Genomic DNA, 22,739 nt, shown 5'->3' with positions numbered 1-22,739 from the left:
TCACAGCAAGATGGTCTCCCACCTGCACAGCAAACTGCAGAGATGAGCCAGAGCAGACCTGCAGAGCATCACCAAACAAACTCAATCCTCACATGCCCTGACAGCAGTGTTCCAGGCTGCCTTCTCCACTTTCCTGCCTCACACAGGATGCTTCTCCATGTTTTCATGTTTAGCTGAATTTCCTCCCCCCTCCCCTGAGCACTTCTGGCTGCCAAGGCAGCTCAGAGACAGCAACTAAGTGGCACCTACATCTGGTACAGCTTAACTTTTAGTGTCTGTTCTTTATGGAATTCGAGAACTTCAATACCCAATGTTTGTACAAGTGTGGAATAAATGAAGCACAGGCTCCCTGGCCTTCTGTGCTAGCCAAAGCTGTATTTTAAAATGCACTTAGAAAATCCTACTGCTTATTCATCTGCAACTTTAAAAATTAAAGAACATCAAACCCAACTGCAGGTCTGCTGAAGGTTTGCATTAAACCAAGCTGGTGAAGTCAGGCACTCAGTCACCACACGCATTCTCTCCTCCTGCTTCCCAGATGCCTGGGATGACCCAGTCCCCTTGTTCCCTCAGCCACACTTCCCAGCACCCCATTCTGGTACTCCATCTCCTCAAGCAGGCCTCCACAGGGGAGGAGCTGGGCTGTATTCAGGACTGAAGAGCAGGGTGCTAATCCTGGTGGGCCAACAGGCTGAATTTTCCAGTGTGTAAGGATACAGCATGAACAAAATGCAGGCAGCCCACCCTGGTACGGTGGCCAAGACTGGACGTGACCAACCAGTCTTTTGGCCCTTGTCATCACTGCCATGATCCTTCTGTCCACCGGGGCCATGAAAGGGGTTTAAAAGCTCCAGCTCAGACAGCAGCAAACCTCTGTGTTTAACAGATGTGGACATTTTCTGAAATACACCCCCTCGCCTTCTTCCACACACTGTCTTGAAAAAAATCACTGCTGACACATGAGCGTGAGGGAACTTTTGCAGGTTATAGATCCAGCTCCCTATTGGAGCAAACACACCATTTCACACCCTTCATACAAAACCCAGCTCTGGACTGAGTCCAAGCAGGCTTTTTACACCCTCCTCTGTGCAGCAGATGCCTTGTCTTACCTTGTCAAAGAATTCGTACAGCCTGACCGTTTCACAGATTCGGTGCCTGGTTTCATCCAGCTCAGTGCAGAACTCCTCCAGCTGATCTCTGTAGGTCTGCAGCTTTACCCTGTAAGAATGCACATCCACAGAGGAAAAGTCTTCCCATCGATCCATCTTCTTTAATGCTTCCTGTCCCCTTTTGCAATATTCCTGAAAACGAAATCGGATTGCATGTGAGGACTGAGACCAGACATGGACAGCAGGTAGTCTTCAAGGTCATTAACAACTAGGGCTAATTAGATGGGGTTTTAAGGTTCAAATCACATGAGCAGGGGTGTCTTTGTTTACAGTAGAATTCTGGAGCCCTGATCTCTTATGAGTTACACCAGTCACAGAGCAGCTTGTAAAGGCCTACACAGCAAGGGCCACGGGTCAATTAAGATCAAAAAAGGCTGTTACAAGCACATCAAAGGAGTAACCAAAAAATCCATCTTGCATCCCGCTAGTTATTTTCCCCAAGACTGCCAAATGCCATCTACTAAGGTGTTGAGCTGGTGGCTTTTCCTCCAAGAGGAGAGCAAGGATGCTGAGTAGTGTGAAGAAATGACACACACCTTGGTGATGAGCCCTCTTAGCATCGTGGGTTTGGCTGAGCACGTACAAGACACACGTTACCAACTCAGACACTGGAGAATATATTTTTCCAATCAGACAACACTTACACTGGCAACAAGATCAAACTCCTTGAACTGCTTTTGCGCTTGAAGCAGCATCTCCAAAGAATCATCCAGGTTGACAGTTTCCTTTAGCCCTTTTCTGCCAACATTCTCAATCCAACTGCTGACCTAGGAGAAAAGGGATAAGCCCCATTATTAGTCACCCTGTGCTACTCACCAGTGTAGGCCTTTATGTGGAAAGAGCAAGGAACTGCTCTCATAACACTGGTCATCTCATTACTGGAAAGAATGTGTGTGTAAGACTGCTCCCCCCATCCAAGCCTTTCAGTCTGAGCCTCCTGCTAGGAGTTTTTCCACTTCAGGTTACAGAGTAATTGCAAAGCTCTGCTGTTGCTCACTAGCCTCAGGCATAAACAGGGCAAGCAGCTGCTTGGGCTCTGTTTCGGGTGAGCCATGGTCTAATGTGAGCTCTGAACCTGCAGACTGGCCCGACATTCCTATTATTGTTACCCCCAACTGGGATCAAATCTCCCTGCTGCCAGATTTCCTACATCACTTCCTTTTTCTGACTGGCAGCACATGAACTACGTCACTGGGGGGTACTGATGGATTCTCCCCATCTGCAGTGTTCCACAGTTCTCTGGGGCTCTCAGATACTGGTTTTTTGAAGGCAGCTCTCCACAAATCCCAGCAGCAACTGCAGGTTCCTCAATGGAGGGTGGCCACTGCTGCACTTATCAGCCTATATCCTCAAATAGGGGTAGAGGACTGACTAACGAGACCCTCCTAAAAGCAAAGCAGTCCCAGGAGGCCAGGCAGGATAACACAGCATCTCCATCATCAGTGGGTTTTAAAAACAGGCTGGTAAACTTGTCTGCAATGCTCCAGGCATAGCTGCACCTGGGGGAAGGGACAGACTAAGTGTTTCCTAACGCCCACTAAGTGTTTCCTAACGCCCAAGCATCCTGTTCTCCTGTATCATCTAAATTCATACCCCAACTCAACTGCACAGTCCAGGACAAACTCCTAGTCTTGTACCCACAGAACAAGCCCACTGGGGTGGGTTCTCAGCACTGCAGAGAGACACACTGCTGCTGCCTAGAGCTCCTAGGCAGGCTTAAAAGTGGGAGCAGCTGCTGCCATCATTAGTGATCTGCAAGAAACGTAAGCTGGGAACAGTCGGTGTTACTCAACTGAATAAAAAAAAGAAGTTCAACTTAAAGCAGGGACAGGTTGCAGAGCCTGCCTTTGTGCCTTTTTTATATTTCTGCCTGGTATTTAGGAACCTATATGTTTCTAAGAGAGTCTCTACCAGGTTCTTGCATCACACTTCTTGTCCTGAGCACACACTGCATGGCGCCCGAGTGTCTACCTCCAAATGGGAAGTCATTAAAACTCCTGGATCCACCTCAGCCTGTGAAAACAACAGGTAGGCTACAGGCTCCTTTGCAAATCCAGTTCTCTCCAGAGGAGAGGAGCCCAGAATCCCAGAAGAGCAATGGTGAAATGGGTCCTAATACTGATTTTTAAGGACACATGAACCTTCGCAATGTTGATGAGCTGCAGCACAGGAAATGGTGTGACTCCATAATCTCATGGTTGATTTCAGGCTTAAGGATCTGCAACACTGAAAGACTGATTAGCTCTTGTAGGACACTCAGACCTGGGCTACTCTATGACTTTTTAAGGTTCTCTACCTACATGGTTTCAGAGGTCTTTCTGAAAGCCAGTGCCTGTTTGCTTCAGTTATGCCATGGCTGTAAAGAGCTTCAACAAGCACCATATGAGGGAAGTCAAAGGTCTCACAGCAGTGCAGGGGGGGTTGAGCACGGCTCCTGGGCTAAGGACAAGAGGCTGTTTCCTGCCTGGAGACTGTACACAGGGCTGTACCCAAAGGCAAACCAATCTGCCTGCGGCTGCACCCAGAGGGGAAGGAGTGTGCCTGGGCTTATCAGGTATCAGGGACCCGAGCACAGCACAGGAATCTAAACAACAGAGTGCACTGCAGGGATGGGCAGCTAGTGTGGGGCACGCTCATTCAGCAAACCCTGCAGGACATATGGCCCAGAGGGGACACACAAGTTCTTAGCATCAGCTTGTTGTCATAGCTCTGCTGCTTCTCAAGGTGAAGCATGAAGAATGGCTCACCAACAGTCTTGCTGGGAGGGTCAAAAAAAGACACCCACCAGTATGTGGTGCTTACTTATGAGCCACCTCACAGATGCTTATGGGGTTTGACTGGTCCGCACCTAGAGAGAAGCCAGGAGACTTTTACCTGGCATCAGGAGATAACAGGCAAAACAGTGGGTTTGTTCTCAGCACGTCTGAAAACTCTATCCCAAATTCTTATGTTCAGTTGTTCTTTTTAAGCATCTCCAGGCACCACTGTACACCTCCACACAAGGGAGGTCCCCAGTTCCTGCTGTGGGACACGGTGTTGCAGGGCAGCAGCAGGCAGCCACTGGAACTGACAGGCAGGCCTTACCTCCTTAAAACACTCTTCCACTTTCTCAAACTCCATCACCAGCTCCAGTTCCTGGATGCGCTTGTTTGACAACATCACCAGTCGGTGAACGCCCTCATCAACTCGATTATAGAGCACGCTGGCAGCATCCAGGGCATCTCTGGAAGGGGACACAAGTCTGGTCAGGGGTTTTGCATTAGGTCCTTCCCCCAGCACTTCATGCAAACATGACCTGGCTAACAGCAGTGCTGCACTCATCCTCCCCGTGGGGCCCACAGTGGCCATCTCCATATGGAGAACACAGGAGAATATTGCTGCCCCTTGCACATTGCTGTGATTCAACACTCTGATCCCAATGCAGACAACCTGGCAGGAAGGACAAGAGCATCTCCTCCCAGTTGGGCTCCTTGCAAAATTTACCATACTTGCCACACTTTTCAGCTTTTCATAAACACAGATTATTTGCATCAATGGGCTTTCACAAAACACAGGGTCAGGCAGTCTCAGCGTCTAAAACCACCATTTGGATTTAATTAAAATAAGTAAATAAGCAATCACTAGTAAGCAAATCTTTCCCGAGTGACAACAACAACATAAAGCGCCCAATGCCCCACTCACTCTCAGGATTTCCACCAGCCAAACAAAAAGGCAAAGCGTCCAACAGCCCAGCACCAAGTGAAATGGGATTTGATGATGTTGTGGTGGAGATTCACAGCCTGAGCTCCCTGTCTTCCCCAGGCAGCTGTGCTGATCAAAGCCCAGCAGGGAACAGCAGGCGGCACTGTCCCTGCTGGGCTGCCCACAGCAGGGTTCACACCCTCCGTGCAGAGCACAGGTAGGGATGGAGGGGTTTGGGAAGAGCCCAGTGCCCTCAGATGCTGGAGCCAGGGATCTGGCACATCCTGGTTAGCTGATGAATGTTAGCAAGTTCCACTTACATATGTGCAACACCTCTCCAGCACAGGCTTGGGTGCATTACAGATGGGATCCAGGAGACAGAAGAGCATTCAAGCTGATTCTTCTGCTTCAAGATTTTCGCCCCTTTTACAATTATGGGCTCAACAAAACACTACAGCCTCCTTCAGCTGTGCTCTACACCAGCAGGTTCAGCTGCCTGTTCATCTCCTGCACTTACCCTAAGCTTTCATTCTGCAATTGCCTTACAACCTTCTGACTTATGAGAGCACAGCTTTTTTATCATATTATTAAAATTATCTAAAGCCCTTGCAATACTGGTAGCTAATACTGCTAATGGAAATGAATTCAAAGCAATTCAGCATACATATTTATTTCTGTGTTGGGTTACAGGCAATCTTGAACCTATGAAAGGCAACTGAATACGAGCATTTAGTGGCAGACATCCTGTAGTTTTTATTTGTAGTATTTAATTGACACAAGGTAGCGCAATAGGTCTGGACAACTAGCTCTGCATAGCAGAAATCCACACTATTTTTCCATTCAGAATTCCACCCAGTGTGCAACGGCCAAATTCTCAAACCTCAGGCTCCTGGATACTTTTGTTTTTCCTCTCTGAAATGCCATTAGACTGAATGAATTCCTCCAAAGTGCAGCCAAAAATACCCGAATTGTTTCTGGACTAAGATCAGTGCTACTGCAGTGCAGAGCAGACAGGTTCTCTACAGAGAATCCACAGGCTTCAATGGAAAGATCCTCTCTGTAACGCTGCTCCCACATTTCCTGAAACCACCATAAACAAACAGTGATGATATGAGCCTTCTGTTTCGTAATCCTTTCCTAGGGATGGACCCAGATCCAACCCAGGGGACTCGCAGCAGCAGAGCCACAACCATTGTCCAAGCTGAGCTCTGGAAAGTGTGTTTACAGAGCAGGTTGTGGAGGCCAGTTCCCGTCAGCAGCAGTGACACAGCTGGGACAGCTAATGAGAAACAGCTTGGGAGATGGCTGGAAGTTAAATTTGGCAACACCATTAACACTGCTGGGTTTCGTGCAGCAGAGCGTAGCTGTCAGGTCCCAGTTTCTGAGTAAGGCTCCAGCACTCTGACGGCCAGACAGGCAGACACCCTTCGGCCTCACTCCCACGAGGCTCAATTCCCTGCTGGCATGAATGCTCTCATCCACTCAGGAAAATACATGGATACAGCAAATGCTCTTCCTCCCATAGGCACAGACAAGCAAGCACCTATAACTTTAGGCATTCTGGGCTGTTACATGCAAACATTTGCAATTATCCTCTCACGAGGCAAAGTGTTTTCAAACCTTTCTCTGAGCTTCCACGGGAATCATTTTGGTGTTGATGGTACTTCTTTGATGTCGCTCATCAGCAAACTAGATTGACCTGCTAGACCTTTCTGTAATGGGAGTCCTTCTGTCCACCCAAGCCCATGACCAAACAAGGATGTGTGGCTTCAGCACTCAGCGAGGTATCGCCGGATGGTAACTTATGGTGCAGGGACTCGAGGCAAGAGTTCCAGCTCTAACATTGGCTGATCTAGCACAGAGCGTGATCTGATACAGGGGAAGGGAGCCAGGGACTCCCACTCCACCCCTTTCCATGCCTGATGGAGGAAACAAACCCCCAGCTGCCTCAAATATGAGTAGTTTTCCTTGACAGCAGTCAGTCACAACCTCGGCTCCAAGGCCCTAACAAATACTACAGATTCTCACATAGCAGAGAGCATGTTTCCTAAAGTCACAAAACATCAGCTTTCCTGAAGACAACACCATAACTATGGGGAAAAAGAATCATCCTCAAGGTAGAGGGATAGGAAGCGATTATATTAAAAAAAAACAACCACAACACATTTCAAGTATTTTTTTTTATAAAGAGATATAGGCCTGCCACAAGGTCACTGGGTAAAGAGGTGAATTTACTGTGCCATTGTGGACAAGACTGGTCCCTTGGAGCACACTTGAGATCAGTATTGGCCTTATGTCCAGCAAACCCCTCCAGGGAAAGTCAGGTTCAAAACTGCAGCAATAAAATACTCCCACTGGCCCACCCACCAAGTACTTCAGGAGAAGGGTCTAGAGAGAACTTCTCAGTGCTGAGCTGAATGACTGAGAAAAATCCAAAGAGCACTCTTCTGGCCCCACACATGCCTTCCACAGAAGGAATTATCCCATATTACTGGAAACACAGGAAAAATAAAGAGCCAGACCCTGAAGGTCTCAGTATGACCAAGTCTTCTGTGCACTTGCAGCAGAGGGGAGGGAGCTCCAGTTCAGAAGTGAGCACTCAGCCCTTTGCCCCATGGGATGTAATCCCTGTCTCAGCAAATACTGCAGCAGTGACAGATCTACACATCTACACACACTCAGTCATCTGCCCTCTAGCTCAGCTGATTCAATGGTACTAACAGTGACATCCTGATGCAGAACACACACACAGAAAACCTTTCCTTTACTAATCCATAGGCATCTCAAACTTACCTGGAGTCAGTCTAGGATGCATTTGGGAGTTTATACCGTAAGCAGGGACTGGCCAGAGAATTCATTTCAGAAGAGGGCTGGAAATTAGCTCTTACTTTTATCTGTAAGTTGGGTTGTTTAGGTATATGTATAATCAAAATCCCTTTCTCTTGTCAATTAACTGATTTTGCTCTCTGTTCTCTCACAGCAGGCTATTGATACCCTTATCAGGCACAACCCAACACTTAAAGGCTGCCCCTTTTCATGGGCCTGCCAATGGTTTCCTGAGCAACTGCACACAAGACACACAGAAATAAATGTTTCCAAACAACTCCTCTGGGCTCAGAGCCCCAGAGGGACTTCAGGTGTGGCCTTACACCACTCCTCCTCCTCTTTGAGTTCCTTCAGCATCCCAGCACCTCAGTCCTTTGTTTCAAGGACCAGCCATGCTGTTTTCACACGTTCTGCCTCGCTTGGCAGGCATTCATTAAAACCTCAATGTCTAGTTGTTGGTCTTCTGTTGCATCTCCAAGGTAACTGCATTCATATGTTGTCAGTCCCCTGACAGTTCACTTTTACCAGCCCAACAGGCTCTCTGAGTAACATCCATCTTTTACTCTCTTACACAGAGGAAAATATAAGCCTTTCCACCCTGTAGTATAAAGTAGGTAGGCAAACTGAGCCAAACAAAGAAGTCACTCACAGTCCATGGGAAAGTTTGTTTTTTCGATTCACTTGGGCACTTCCAGTGCTCACAGACAGTACCCATTGGGCATTAAGCATGTTCTCCCAAACCTCTCCACATCTGTTTATCCATTTGCTGATCTAGATCTTAAAAACTTCCTAAATGATTTCCAGTATACTAGTAAACTCCACTGTATCCTGCAACAGGGAGTTTCATGGGAAAAAATGACACTTTGCACAAATACCTGTTTCTTTTTCAGAGTCAGACTCGGGAGTTTTTCATTCCTGTCCATCACTGCCTTCAAGGCAGCTTGGAGTAAACAAACCAAATATTGAAAATTTGGTTGAAGAAGAAAAAAGTGACTTCCATCCTGCCACACAAAGGAAACACCTGGTTGTTAAGAACCTTAAAGATATTTTAATAGTGGCCTGTGCAACTCTGAGGACAAAAGGCAGAGTTGTTTGAAGTCAGTGGAAAGTCTCGTCTAAGCTCAGATTTGAGTGGAAGTATTGCAATTTCCCTGCACATGGGAGTGTGGTAATAAGAGTCTTTCGCTACATTCTTCCATGGTCAAATCATCAAAAGTAATTTTGCAACAGTGCAGAGTCAATATAATTTATAGCAAAAAGGAGTAGCTTGATGTCAGTTTATGTTTCCCCAAATCCTGTTTTCATTGGGCAATTATCGTTTCAGTGGAAAAGGTTCCAAACGTCTTCAGTTTTCTGGAGAAGCGCCAAGCTGTTGTATAATGGTAGGGTAATTTTAAACCTATAATTTAGAAAGGCCATTTCTGTCTGAATCCATTCTTCAAAGAGGCCAGCCTTGGAGAGTTACACTTTATTTTTCAAAGCAAAATACCTGTTTTGTTTTCAAAAAATAGATGCCACAAAAGAGTCACAAAAGCAGGTGCTGCATGAGCCACGTGTGCCGATGCCAGAGACACACAAGCAGGAGATGGCAGGGAGGGGAGCAGCAGAGCCATTACTGTTCTGCACTTTCCACCCCTGGAAGAACTGCCCTAACCAATAGCAAGAACTACAGATCTAACAAGAGGGGTCATCCTCTGACCAGCCCTGGTCAATTTTAGAATTGTAAAAATTCACGGATAGAAGGAAATGCTACATTTCAGTATTGTATTTGATGGGGTTTAGGCAAGTACAGAGCAGCTAACCTGCCCTGGAAAATCATATATCCCTAATCATTCTGTAATTTAGAAGCAGCACAATCAGATGTTACATCAGCTTCATCTAGTCTTCCACTCCTGGTGCTGAACTTCCCTTGTGGATGTCTGTACAGGTGTTAGCAGAAAATCAACAGGACCTGGCAACTAGGAGGTTTAAAGGATGGATTAGTCCAAAGACATCACCCAGATCGCACGTGCTGATACCTTGGCTACAAACCACTTAAACATCCTGAGCAATCCTTCAGGAAGAAATCCTTCCAGCTTTTGCAGGGACAGTCCTGTGTGCCTGAGGGCTGTTTTGCAGGAAGAGAAATGCATTAGAGCCATTCTTGGTCATTAATTCCTTTTGGTAGCAACCTACACAAGTGCCGTGTTTGTAACAATCCCATAAAAAGAGGTCAACCTCAAAAGCACAGTCCTGCTCTTCAAGCTGAGACCTTCACGTGCAGCTGAGGTTAAAATTCAAACTGGTCATGGTGAAGCTAAAGCAGATATTGATAAATAAACTAATTATCCTCTGCAGCACACAAATAACCATCGTGGTTTCAATTACCAAATAAAAGTATTTGAGAAACTGGGTACAGTTTTCAGAATCCTAACGTGTCCTTAGAAAGGCACAGGGGTCAAACATCAAGTTTGGGGTTGCCTGTGGGATTCCTGTTCCCTTTGAGGATGGGAATGGTGGATCTAGCTGAGACCACAGACCTGGCTGAATCCCTCCTCACTAGGTTACCTGACAAGCACATGCACTGGGAGCAACTCATCCAATTAATACCATGCACCACAGACCATAATTGCTGAGAGAATTCTCTTTTGTTTGTTTAAACACGTTTTTAGCAGAAATATACTGAGAAATCCCTTTAAAAGCCAAGGGATCAATGCACACAGTTAAACAAGTGTCCAAGTGTGGTCCCAAGCTGTGACCTTTGATTCTTTTTGCAGCCTGGCTTGCATTCAGTTACAATAAAACCGTGTTCAGATTCCGGTTGATTTTAAATCCCAGTAAGATCCATAAAACTGACTGGAAAAAAAAACACTGTAAGAAATCTCAAACCAACAAGTAGCCTGGGTAGGGGGAAAGCTCACTCTGCAGTGGAGCCTGAGATAAGATGTGCAAACACCATCCTGGGAACACCAAGCTTCAAGCTGAGGTTTTCTATCAGCTGTAAACAGTTTCTACCTCCAAACCTTCTTTCATGTACATTAACCTATTCTTGTTTATATTTTATATCGAAGTTCAACAAAAGTCTAATGGCTGTGAGCCTGGGAGTTGGGGTTCCCAGGCTTTCAGGGCGTCCAGCTCAAACATACACACACTGTCATTTAAAAACCACATACCTATTTCCCTGATACATCCTCATTTTTCCCACTTCCCATGTTATAATAGCAGGGACTGTGCTATTAACCACCTCCAGCAACCAAAGCATCTATCCCAATGTAGCCATATAAAAAATGGTACTTGTGGGATGGTCTGGGCTGAGGCAGGAATGTCAGGCGGTTCAGCTAACATCCTATACTGGAAAGTTTTTGCAAGTTTTTCCATAACATTTTTAAACAGATAAAACAGTGTGTCATTAATTACCTAATGCCCTGTTGGCATGACAAATATTGCAAACAAAACCAAGCAAAACTGGAGTCTTCTGGGTAAATTCTCACTGAATCCAAGATGATTTAGGACATAAAACAGCAGAAAATAAACAACAGAAAGGGAGCTAAGGGGAATCATCTCATAAAAAGCCTAAAAGAACAATGAAAACTTACCTAGATAGAATTCTGCAATCTTTTACCTTTCTGCAAATGCCACAACTGATTCCACACAGCACTTCATGCACTCAGGAGGACAACAGCTCCAGCTCCACACTCCTTTATGTGTGGAGCAACGAGGTTTGTTTAATGCGAGGGTAAGTGCTTTTTACCAGGCTAAAACCACCAGGCAAACAGAGGGAACAGGTTAGACCATAACCAGAATGAATACCAAGCAGCACGGTATGTGTTTGGGTCGAAATGTCGCCCCGTGCTCCTCCCTCCACCTGACACAAACAAATAAAGCCGTGGACAAGCACTGCCACCCCTGCTCGGCCAAGGGTTAGTGCTCGTCAGCACCTTCTGTGTCACCAGCAACAGCGCAGAGGCGTCTCGGGGCAGAGAGCTGCCAACCTCTGAGGCCTGAATTTAAGCACGTTTTTTTTTCATCTCACTTCAAAGGTACACTGAGAGACTGTCCCACGATGAAGGTTTCAGGATTAGGTCCACGGGAGGAACATGTGAAGGACCTACCAGTGCCAGGTGCCTCTCGCAGACCACGTCAGGAGCGGCAGCACGAGAGGCTCCCAAAGCTCCCAGAGAGGCTGAAGATGAGCAAGTACTGCTTAAGGGAACCAAGAAAGTGGCATCAATGAGAATGACACAAGCACTACCATCTCCTGAAGCACACAGAGACATAGCAGACACACATCTCTGAAGAAGAAAAGGGATGGCAGAAGACAATGATGCCTCCAGGGAGGATTTCCCAGCGTAAGCTGCCTGGCTGTGACCACCAGCCTATGGCACCAGCTGCCAGCTTGGAGGTGCACACATTGTACCTTCCAAACCAAGAATCCCAGTCTGCCCAGACCAGGACCCACACACCAGACACCTCTAACTTTGCTCCCAACTCGTCCCATATTTTGGATGATCAGCTTAGTATCTTCTTTCTCTACCCCAGGCAGACAGAGCTTCAGATGGTGCTGTGCAGTTCCTTGGCAAGGGGCAGAGAGCCTGCACATTATCCAGGTTTACTTCCACCAAAGGGAGCTCGTACACCACTCTGCAGAGCAGTATGTGCCAGCCTTGTAGCATCCAAGGAGTTGCTACTAGCAGGAGTCTTGCTGAAGACCCACAAACATGAGCTGTGTAACATCACACAGCTATAACCCATTGCATCAAAAACTGGTCACGGCTTCAAGCACACTCAGTGTCTCAACAGTGTCTGTGGAAGACAGGCACAAGAACTGTGCTCTAAGATCATCCTCTTTGTTGCTGTTACTGAGTCAGGTCCAGCATCAGGAACCTGGCAGCTGCTGCTCAGGAAGTCTGCTCTGTGCTGTCCATTACCTCTGCTCAGATCCCCAATCAGGGCTTCCAACCAGATCACCAAGCCACACTAAAAATAGCCAGCTCACAAAACCAGCTCTTGCCTCTCACCACTCCACCCTCAAAGTACAGACACTAACTATACTGCAAACAAAGGAGAATTCACTCCTCCATCTATTTATAAGCTGCTTATTCACAGCTTGCAAGCACAGATTCTTTTCAGATGAGGAGCTTGGGGGAAGAGGTTATGCTTTTTCTGGTTCCATGTTGCACAGAGCCAAGCACTCAACGTGGTCATTCCTTCACCAACTGAGGTTTTTCTCTTTCTTTTAGCTCTCACCTCCAGCCTTGGGGATATCTTGTCCATCACCATGCAGAGCATGATGCAATCCCACTCCCATGCCACAGTGAGAACGTGGGTTCTCTGGGAGAGCCAGGCATGTGGCAGGTGTATCCTGGTTTAACTAGCATAAACCATCTTTGCATTAATATAAAATGTTTATTCCTTCTTTACTCCACCTGTGACTCACAGCATATCTGCAGGACAAAAGGCACCACTGGACAGTTTGTCTGGGCACACATTCCCAGCTCTTGGCTATGCTGGAAGATCAGCAATAATGAGAACAACAGTGGAAAATGTCTGGCTAAAGACCAGGTCAAAAGTCTCCTTGCCTTGCTGCCCAGCCCCACACGGTTGACTCACTTTAGCAAGAGCTCCCATGGCTGCTGCCTGACTTCTGGCAGCTTCTCTGATACCTCCATCATAAGACATAAGTCTTCTAAATCCACCACAAAAGCAGCAGTGCATTAGTCCACCTTCCACAGTTGGGTCAGTGAGTTGCCTGTAAGCTACAGGTTAGTTGATCACTGCACTAGACAGCCAGAAGCCAAAGCTACACCTGCTAACCAACTCTATGTTCCTTATTAAAGACAGTGCTAGTTAAAAATTTCCTGTTTGCAAGTGCAAAAAGAAGTATTAACAGCACTGAAGTGATGGAGGTCTCCATGGCATTTGTCCACACTCACCAACAGAACTTCAGCTAGGCTAACAGCTCTGCACTGCAATCCCCAGAGGGACTGGGGCAGCAAAACCTCTACGGGTTCAGCCAACAGACCTGGAGGAGCCTTCAGCACAGCAGATGGTGTGAAGGTAAATGTGCTGGCTCTAAATCCAACCAGCTCCACCAACAGTGAAGAAGTGGCAATGCCACCTCCAAGGGGGCCAGCCCCTGCTGAAGCTGTCACTGCAGCACTTAAAGAGGCACCACAAAGACATTGGCTCATCAGTGCCACACCCACACCAACTCCAGGCCAAACTCCCACTCCTGGAGGCGGGAGAGCAGAGAGGGACCATCTGAGCACACCACGTCCCCTGAGCCAACTCTCTGCTACGAGCTGCCTGCAGGATGTGTATTCTGGTGACTGAGCTCCTCCTTGCTAAGCTGGGAAAAGGCAGAGATCCAGAAAAACTGCTTGGAGAAGTCTGTCTTTCCCTTTGTGGATAAGCAGCTGGATGGGCAAGGCTGTATTTTACAGTGGTACTTGGCGGAGAAAGAAGAAAGAAGACTTGCATTGTGAGATGACCAAGAGTTGAGGAACTTGTCGAAGCCACTGCTCTGGTGCTACAATTTTACCTTTAGTTCTCAACTTCTGGATGGCCTATTTTAATTAAGTGGAGGCAAGAGTCCAGAAAATTGCTCTTAAAATTGTTTCCTCTATTTATATGTAATTCTCTCACATTTGGACAGTTACCTGTTCACAGCTGGCCTCAGCTTAGGACTAAGAAGTTCTGGCAGTCATGACTCCCTGTTGTATCAGACTTTTGCACCACAGGAGAGAATAAAGAACAATGGGACACGTGACAGAAACAAGAGCCAAAAGGTGGCTCAGAAGACTAAAGCCATTTGACTTGCTTCCGTAAATAATTTGATTTCAAGTATTGGGAGAGTGGGTGTGGAATTAAGCTTTAAGAACTGGTCTAGATTTTACAATTCAAAGTTCAGAACAGCAGTACCACAGGCCCTGCTGAGTGCACACACAAAGTCCTGTTCCATTTTCACACACCACCAGTTAGAAATCGAACACTGGACCCACATACACACCAGTATCTTCTCCATGCCAGCTTAGTAGGCCAACTACAGTATTTTGTCCCTACCCTGCTTTGATCATATCTGTTACAGAAGCCTTTGAAAATCATAACTAAAGGAGCCTTTACAGGGTTAGCAGAGCTCAGAACCTTTAGCCTCTGCATGCCAGATTGGAAAGAAGGAGCAAGTGCAGAGCCGCAGAAGCCCCAAAACCAAAAGTGCCTTATACAGAGTTCTCTAGTCAAGTGATAGAGCTTTTTTCCCCATTTGAAAGTATCCTGGAACGAGGAAGAGTGAATTTATTTAGTCCTCTGTCCTGAGTTGGATGAAAAGCAGGCATTTCCTCAATAAAGATACTGTATGGATTTTAATTTCTACAACTACTCCACAGGCTAGAAGAGGACTAACTTTCTCCTGCTGTATTCATTTATGCTCCTCAGGCTGGAGAGAGCCACATATATTTGAGCCATGGCATGCAGTCTCCTCTCACACAGGCAGGCAATGAATATTTCTTGAATGAAGCAGAGAACATGCTACACAGCCTCGGCATGCACTCCAACACTGTACAATCAAAGAATTCTGTGTGTATCCCCCGCCCCTGCCCTTGCTAAGGTAATCAAAGCAGTAAATTATCCTTAGGGGCTCTGCCAGATCAGGTTTCAAAGTTGATCATTTCCCTGCACAAGAACACAGGCTTAGCTTAAAACCAAAACAAAACATAAAACCCATGCATGTTCTCCCTAGTCTCCTAGGACTCTAAAGTTGCTGTGTGTTGCTTAAAATAAAATAAATAAAAAAACCTAAACAGAACACAAAAACTCGCATTATTGCGCTTCTCATGTCATGTGAGAATGAAAAGACTGTACTGTACTAATTCAATCCAAAATTGCATCAAGATTACTTCACCAGTTCAGCAAGACAACTGTCTGCACAGCCTGCCAGAGCTGCTGACAGCAGTCACAGCAAGGAGGGAACAGAAATAGTTACACAGCCTATGCCCACAGTCTCCTCTCAGCACCAAAATGTCAGCCCCCTTCCCCCAGTGACGGGTACCAATTTGCACTGTCACTCGCTGAATTTTCAAAGAGAGGCGTTTTTCTCTTCCCAGTGTTTGGGTGATAATACTCCACAACTATTTTGTTATCTTCTCTCCATTCCCTCCCTTCAAACCTCCCAGCTTGTGATGGCAACAGGGAGTTTGAGCAGAGCAGGGCTGCAGATGCACGGAGCCATTCCACACCAGCCCGCCATCCTCATCTGCACCCACATGCCAGGGCTTATCTCACACTGGGGCTGGAAGCTCCTGGGAGCAAAGGCTGCCTTTCTACCTTGTTGTTTGCACAGCACATAGCACAGAGGCCTTCACAGGCTGATAGGCTTCAGGTGTTTTAGCAGTACAAACAGGAGTTGTGCAATGCCCCGGGGATGTCAAACAGCTGGGCTCTCTCAGCCCCTGCTTCTCATACCAACCCTGCAAATGGGCAGCGACTATTTGTTTGTGCAAACCAGTACCAATGTGTGAGGAGATCAGAGCCTGCTGCAGCCAGAAAGCATTCCTCACAGTTAAGGTCCTTGGAAATCCCCTTGCATAAGGAGTGCCTTGGGAAATCACACAGTGATAATGCCCTGGACCTAAACATTCATCACTGGCATCACCACTTAAGGCTTGTGTTTCAGAGGTGCACAAAATATCCAGCTCTCTCTCCACTACAGAAGATAAGTCTGATTTGGCTTGAAAAAGGAAGTTTAACCATCTAAGTGAATCCACCTAGACTAGTTTTTGAACTAGGGATGAAACGGTCAGGATAAAAGTAAACCTACAGTTTTCACCTTTGCTGTTTTCAACATAATTCCTCACTACACAAAGCTGCTCTCTAGCCTCCAGCAACGAAGGGGCATCTTGGGGAGATTCACAGTGCCTGCTTTTTGCTCATCTCCATCTCCTCCCACTCTGGGGGCTCACCTGTAGTCATGGGTGAGGGTGACACAAGACTCCTCCTTCCTCAGCCTGGCCAGGAGTGCTCCACCCTCCAGCTGCAGCCTGACCAGCCGTGTGTCTTCAAGAACGTTCTTCATCAACTGCCTGTAGGTCCTCAGCAGCACAGCTGCATCCTGGAGGGATCACAAGAGTGAGATGAGCAGTTACTGCAACCTACGGGCAATGAGGGAACAGGCAAAAACCAGCACCCAACCCAAAACACACCCAAACCACATCTCACCTGGGCCCACCCTAGCAAAGGGGGAGGCTGGTTCCCACAGCTGTGTCTCTCAAGCCTGCCAAGTCCCAAGTGATAAACAGTGCTCCTTATTGTGACCCAATTCCCATCATTGTTGTTCCATTCATTTGCTGGGCACAGAAGGAATTCAGCCTCATCTTCCACTCACAGCTAGCTCCTACTGTTCTGAGAACCTAGACCTGCATGGCCTCAAGCCTTGGGACAAGATGGATGTAGTATGATATCTTCCCTTGATTTACTGCTGGGACCCTCAGTGCAGAGCTGGCAGCAATGTCCTACTATGTCAGGGGTACAGCAGCTTCTCAAGAGGGGGAAGAGAATGTTTGTGACAACACAGGCTTGGTGCTTGTACCTTCCCCCTCTTCCAGCCCACTTCCAGACTTCTGTTCTGGAAGCAGCAAAGCTGGAACCACACACAGAACTGTGCTGTCACCTCACTTTATTCCAGGCCATTTGAACCGACCTGGTGTGGCACAGCCTGAGGCAGCTGCTCTGCCCTGGGCACACCAAAGCTCGTGGCAGCTACAGAGCTGTGGAGCTGCTGAAAATGCACTCCAGTGCTGGAGCCAGCACCCATCGGCAACAAGCCCAGCTGGAGAGATCTCCTGGGTGACACTGAAGGATCAGTGAGCCACTGAAGCTTCTACCACTTCATTTGGATCAGCCTCTACTACTCCCACTGTCCTACCAGCTCCTCAGTGACACGCAGCACTTGGAACATCCTGCTACTACAGCTTGCAAATTCAAAGCTACAGCTTTTCTGCAGCTTTTCTGAGCTATCCTGCTCTCTTCTCTCTCAGGCCCACCTCTGATGACAGGTGAGGGACAGGCTTACCTCAGCTTTTTCTGGTAATTTTCCAGATTCCACTTTATGAATAGCTCCCTGAAGGAAGGCACAAGCACCTTGGCATCCTTGTAGCAAGTGTTCCAGCTTCTATGAGAAGAAAGGACCAAGGCAGAGATTATTGTCTCACGGCTGACAGGAAAGGTGTGTTTTGAGCTTGCAGAGGGTTAAAAGTACAAAAACCAAGAGAGAATCAAACACATTAACCCAAGGGTTCAATTATACCATCTGGTGAGGCTCAACCAGCAGAGAGAGGCCCATCACACTACCCCCAAGGCCTCTATGCAGACTTTATAAACTTGCATACTCGTGCTTGTAAGGGCCATGCTTTACAGAAATCAGTCCACTTATGTCCCACATTCTTCTATTATTAGCATTTCTTGTAACTTCCCATGAAGATGAATCACTATGCACGAATTTTAGAGAAACAAAACATAAAACAAGTACTTGGAATTTTTCTACTTTAAATCATTCCTCTTCATGTTAAAAGTAGTGTAAATTAAAGAACAGGAAACTGGAAAGCTTCCAAAATTAAGCACCTTAAGCTATGGACAAATCTGAAATCCTTCCTTTCTTCGGAGTAGGGGGGAAGGGGAGAGAAAAACAAACAAACAAAAAAAACACCAAACTTTTCATAAGAGTTCATGAGACATTATTTTTTAGAAAAGTCAGAGACATGAAGCCTAAGGATTGTCAGATGCCACCCTTTAGTCACTGGAATCAGAGCAGGGAGAAACAGCTATTCCAAAATAACCATGCTCAAAACAAAACAAAAAGGCAGCTGTTTGAATCCGTACTGAACCGAACTCCCTCCTCCCCGGAGTGCTGGAACAGCCCCAGCAGTGACAGATTAGCAGGCAGGATGCAGGTGAGATCACTGAGACAGGAAATAAATGCTATTTGCCACATAGCTGCAGAGCTAAAGGAGCTGAGCACGTGGGTCATTATCACACACAGTATAGACAGGCAATCCATACAAACCAACTCCCATATTAACTCCCTTTGGTAACATTTTACATGTTAAGATATAAGACACAAAGGAGTAGTCTGATATCATGCTCCTTCCCTCAAGAATTACCCTCCTGCACACACAGAGCACCTCAGCTCTTGAGGTATTCTCAACTCTGCCCAGAAAAATTAACCCATAACCTCTTGCAAAGTTCCTCTGCTTCCTCACTGCCAAATAAACTTCAGCATCTTGAATTCAATCCCAGGCACCAAGATTAGGCTTCTGTACCTCTGCATCAGCACGGGTCCGTCCTAGTATTTTTAGATGAAAGTTTCAAAACTGGGTTCTAAAATAAGTTGGAAAAGATAAGTTAACATTTGCCACATGTTAAGGCTAACTGCTGAAGCCTCCTACCAGTGCCACAGTGGTTTTATCAATGACATCTTACTCTGTTTCTGCACTGTGCCATGCAGCACTCCGGGCAGTGGGGTCAGAGCCAAAAGACCACTGGATCCTCTGGAAGCTGAGGTGACAATTCTGTCATCCACCAGGGTGAGCAAGTCAAACTCACTGTGAAGACAGCCAGCTTGTGTGCAGATTTACAGAGATTTAATCCTGTCTAGTCTCAGCATGCCAAATAACTCCTAACTCTCAATACAGCTTTTAAAGATTCAAACAGCACGAGTCCACAGCACTCAGGTTCCCTCCCACAGCACAAGCACACACAGAGCTGGGCATTGGTGCCACAGATGCAGATTTCTGGCAGTCTGCACATGGAAGTGAAAGATATTCCTAGAAGAATTCTGAACTGATTATCAGGAACTTCTAAGTCTCACTCCTGCAAGTACTGCAGTTTTCCTATGGGGCTCTTAGCTTGATCTGGGGAACTTGCTCCAAAACCAAAAAGACTTAACTATTTTTATTATGCTCAAATTCTTGACTGTTAGTTCAATGGAAACACGACACCAACACGTTCTCCTGAGATTAGTTTAAGAAATGTATGTTCTCAATCCTCTAACTGAAGAGCCACTCTGTATAAAACAAAACAGGATTCCATTTCAGATTTGACCATATCTTGAAGGGAAGGAAGAATTAATGCAGTTCAAGCAGATGAGGTAAAAACTAAAATTTTACTTCCTGCAGTCATGCACCCATTTTATGAAGACAGTATTAGCATTCTTTTGATAACAGAGATTCATTTGAAAACATAACTGTTACAAGAACATTGTCTTTTAATGCTCGTAGGCTCAGCTGTTGACAGGTTCCTCTGCCTGCACTCTGTTCCTGTGCCACTGCTCCTTCAGATGCCAAAGCACACACAGCCCACTCACCATGCGGAAGCTCAGCCAGTCCCGGTGGCAGTAGGGGAAGGTCCCATCCAGTTCTAGAGGCAGCTGTGAGCTCTCTATGTGCTTATGGAGGGATTTCATGGAGGTGAGGAGTTCAAACTGCACAGGAATAGAAGGAAAAAAAAAAAAAAGCACGCTTGCTTTAGAGTGTGAGTATTGGAGGAGGAGGGGAAGGTTAACAAAAGACAGAATCCTTCATTTCTTTATCTATCTTGCACAGAAACACGACACACAGTGTATATCTACAATATCACTACAATATGAAGGAGAAAAAAAAATCAATTCAATCTCAGAGCAGCTTGTTGAACAGCTCAGTGGGCGAACCCTGAAGGAATGCAGGCCACAACACGCTGTTCCACCAGGCAGAACATCTGTGATGGAAGTCTGGCAGCAGCCAGCCTTCTCCAGAGCCAGTACCTCCTGGTGTAAGCACAGCAACTCCCTCACATGTTCCCACATTGTGCTCCAATTTGCATTTGTTTGGAGAGTCTGGGAGGTTAAATCCAGCCCCCAGCTTCCCAGTCTCACTTCCTGGAAAAACAGTCTAACAGAGCAGTCTCTGCCCTGCCCTCAACTCTCCACTCAGCAGCTATTTGCTACAGGAGTTTCATGGATCTTGACACAGATAACTTGCCTTCTGCGAGTCTGTTGGACCTCAGAGGATTTTTATACACACTAAAGCAACAAGTGCTCCTGCAGGTACATGGAAGCCAGCCCAGACACAAACTCAGGTGCAGACATTTAATTCCCCCACACACACTGTGAAGTTTCCACCTCCTTACAAAATAGTGATGATGCTCCCAATTCCTGCTGCATGCCCGGGTCTTTATTAGCCTTTCCTCTGTTCCCTCCTACGCTCTTTGTATTTGTTCAGGGTGTTCAATGTCTTCTGTAGCTCTCCCTGCATGCACATGCCTGCAGTCAGTCCATTCTGACTTCAAATTCTTCCACAAGGGGCAATGAGGAAATGGACTAATAGCATTTGTTATTCTTTAGCCTTTGGGACACTGCACCACACACACAGCAAACCTGATGCCTATCACAACCTCTTCATCCACAGGAGCCAAAAGGGCTGCTCTGAAGCCTTCAGAGTTTCAGCAGGCACAGAATTTCAGTCCAATCTTGCCTCTTGCAAGAGTCTTAAGAGCAGAGGGAGGACCAAGATGCAGTCTGATATCTATTCACTCACCACAGGGTGGCTGGGAGCCTTCTTATACAGCTATGGCATACCAAGGCAGTTTTACTACTAGTGGGGGGAATTCACTGATGTTGTGATAACTTTCCCTCCTGTTAGTCTTCTCAGACATTTCAGCAAAGGGAACTTAAACAAATGCCCATCTCCTCTTCCCCTTCTTGCAGAATCTCTCAGCCACTGACAGCAGCACGTATGAGGAGAGGAAACAGGAGATATGCAAAATCCAGGAAAGCAACAAGAACCTTCAAAGGGGGAGGTTCAGGATTCAGCCTAATGTGATCTCTTCCTAACCAAGGATTTCCCCCCTTGTTACTGGCATGAAAAGCATTACTAGTGCTGTTAATTGTGCAGGGCTCCTCCACACAGCTATTCATGTTCCCAGCAAACCCCCTGGTCCTGAGGGCCCCAGCAGACTGACACAATTATGGTACAAATGTCACTGATGGACTCGGCAATAAACAGAGCATGAGAGAGATCTGTTCAGCCCCCATAAACATTACAGCCCCATAAATACCACACCTGCAAGAGACCACAACCATAAAACACAGAGAACAGCTACAGAGATTTCATGTGAGAATAAACATGATACCAACCACAGAGAACTCACTGTTTGGAGAGTTAAATAAAGGATATCACGGGCTGCCCAGCAAACCCCCAGGTTCCATTACCTGTCTCGCTGGTGGCTTCTCCATCCGAAAAGTCAGATCTCTTTCAACCAGAAGCAGTACCCCATGAATGCAAGGAGGATCCATGTCCTACAACAGAGCAGAGCACAAATCCATTACTGATCTGTCTGGGATACTAAGGAGGATGTACCATACCAAGTTCCTACAACAGATTGCAATTTATCCTTCAAAGGCATCTAGGAAGCCCAGAAGGCAGTCAGCAGGAATTAGGGATGGCCAGTCTACAGAGCACCAAGGTGATGTCCTTAAGGTAGTTTGTTTCAGATCAACTAGTCCTGTAATATTTAAGGAAGCAATGGAAGAGCTCAGGTCTTGGCTGTACTAAAAAAACTCTGCCTTCTACACAAGGAAGTGTGTCAGGGTTAAAATAGACAAAATGAAAAAAAAAAAGCAAAACCAAAAACCGTGTTCAGTGTCCAAGTTTTTTCTCGGTAACTTTCCTGGTCACCTCACCTAACCGAAAGGAAGTGTTTTTTTTTAAACCCCACAGCGCCAAAGAGGTCAACTTCTCTTTACTTACTGCCAATTTACAATCAAGTACTTGCATCCTGTTTCTACTGTTAAACAGACAGAAATCCCAAATACAAGGGATGTCTGGCAGCTGCAGTTCAGACTCAGTGATCCAGGAGCAGCCCTGCAATTATAGAAACGCTCTACACGGAAGTGAGAAACGGGCACAGGGAGCGACAGCAGGAAGAGGGAAACGTGGCAGAAAGATCCAGACCATGGAGAGAGGGCTCACCACATATGTGATGCCTGGACCAGGAAAGCAAAGAGAAGAGCCACTGAAGCTGTCATGCCAGATAGTTAAACAAAAGCCATCCCATTTG

General features: G+C 46.5%; 1 protein-coding gene across 7 annotated transcripts in view; it reads right to left on the bottom strand.

The window, feature by feature from the left end:
• Window positions 1–22,739, bottom strand: part of PLEKHG4 (pleckstrin homology and RhoGEF domain containing G4) — a 91,303-nt gene that overhangs the window by 24,670 nt on the left and 43,894 nt on the right. For all 7 annotated transcript variants that reach the window (XM_039380843.1, XM_039380845.1, XM_039380842.1 and 4 more), the window contains 7 exons: window positions 21,892–21,978; window positions 20,011–20,127; window positions 17,722–17,820; window positions 16,613–16,761; window positions 4,254–4,392; window positions 1,814–1,936; window positions 1,110–1,301 (listed from right to left, as the gene is read on the bottom strand). In XM_039380843.1, the coding sequence (XP_039236777.1) occupies window positions 1,110–1,301; window positions 1,814–1,936; window positions 4,254–4,392; window positions 16,613–16,761; window positions 17,722–17,820; window positions 20,011–20,127; window positions 21,892–21,978 (906 nt within the window). The remainder of the gene's footprint in view (window positions 1–1,109; window positions 1,302–1,813; window positions 1,937–4,253; window positions 4,393–16,612; window positions 16,762–17,721; window positions 17,821–20,010; window positions 20,128–21,891; window positions 21,979–22,739) is intronic.

Source organism: Pipra filicauda, unplaced genomic scaffold (assembly GCF_003945595.2).
Source record: "Pipra filicauda isolate LSUMZ 115617 unplaced genomic scaffold, ASM394559v2 scaffold205_size1947385_pilon, whole genome shotgun sequence".
Lineage (NCBI taxonomy): Eukaryota > Metazoa > Chordata > Aves > Passeriformes > Pipridae > Pipra > Pipra filicauda.
This window is presented reverse-complemented; position numbering and strand designations above follow the sequence as displayed.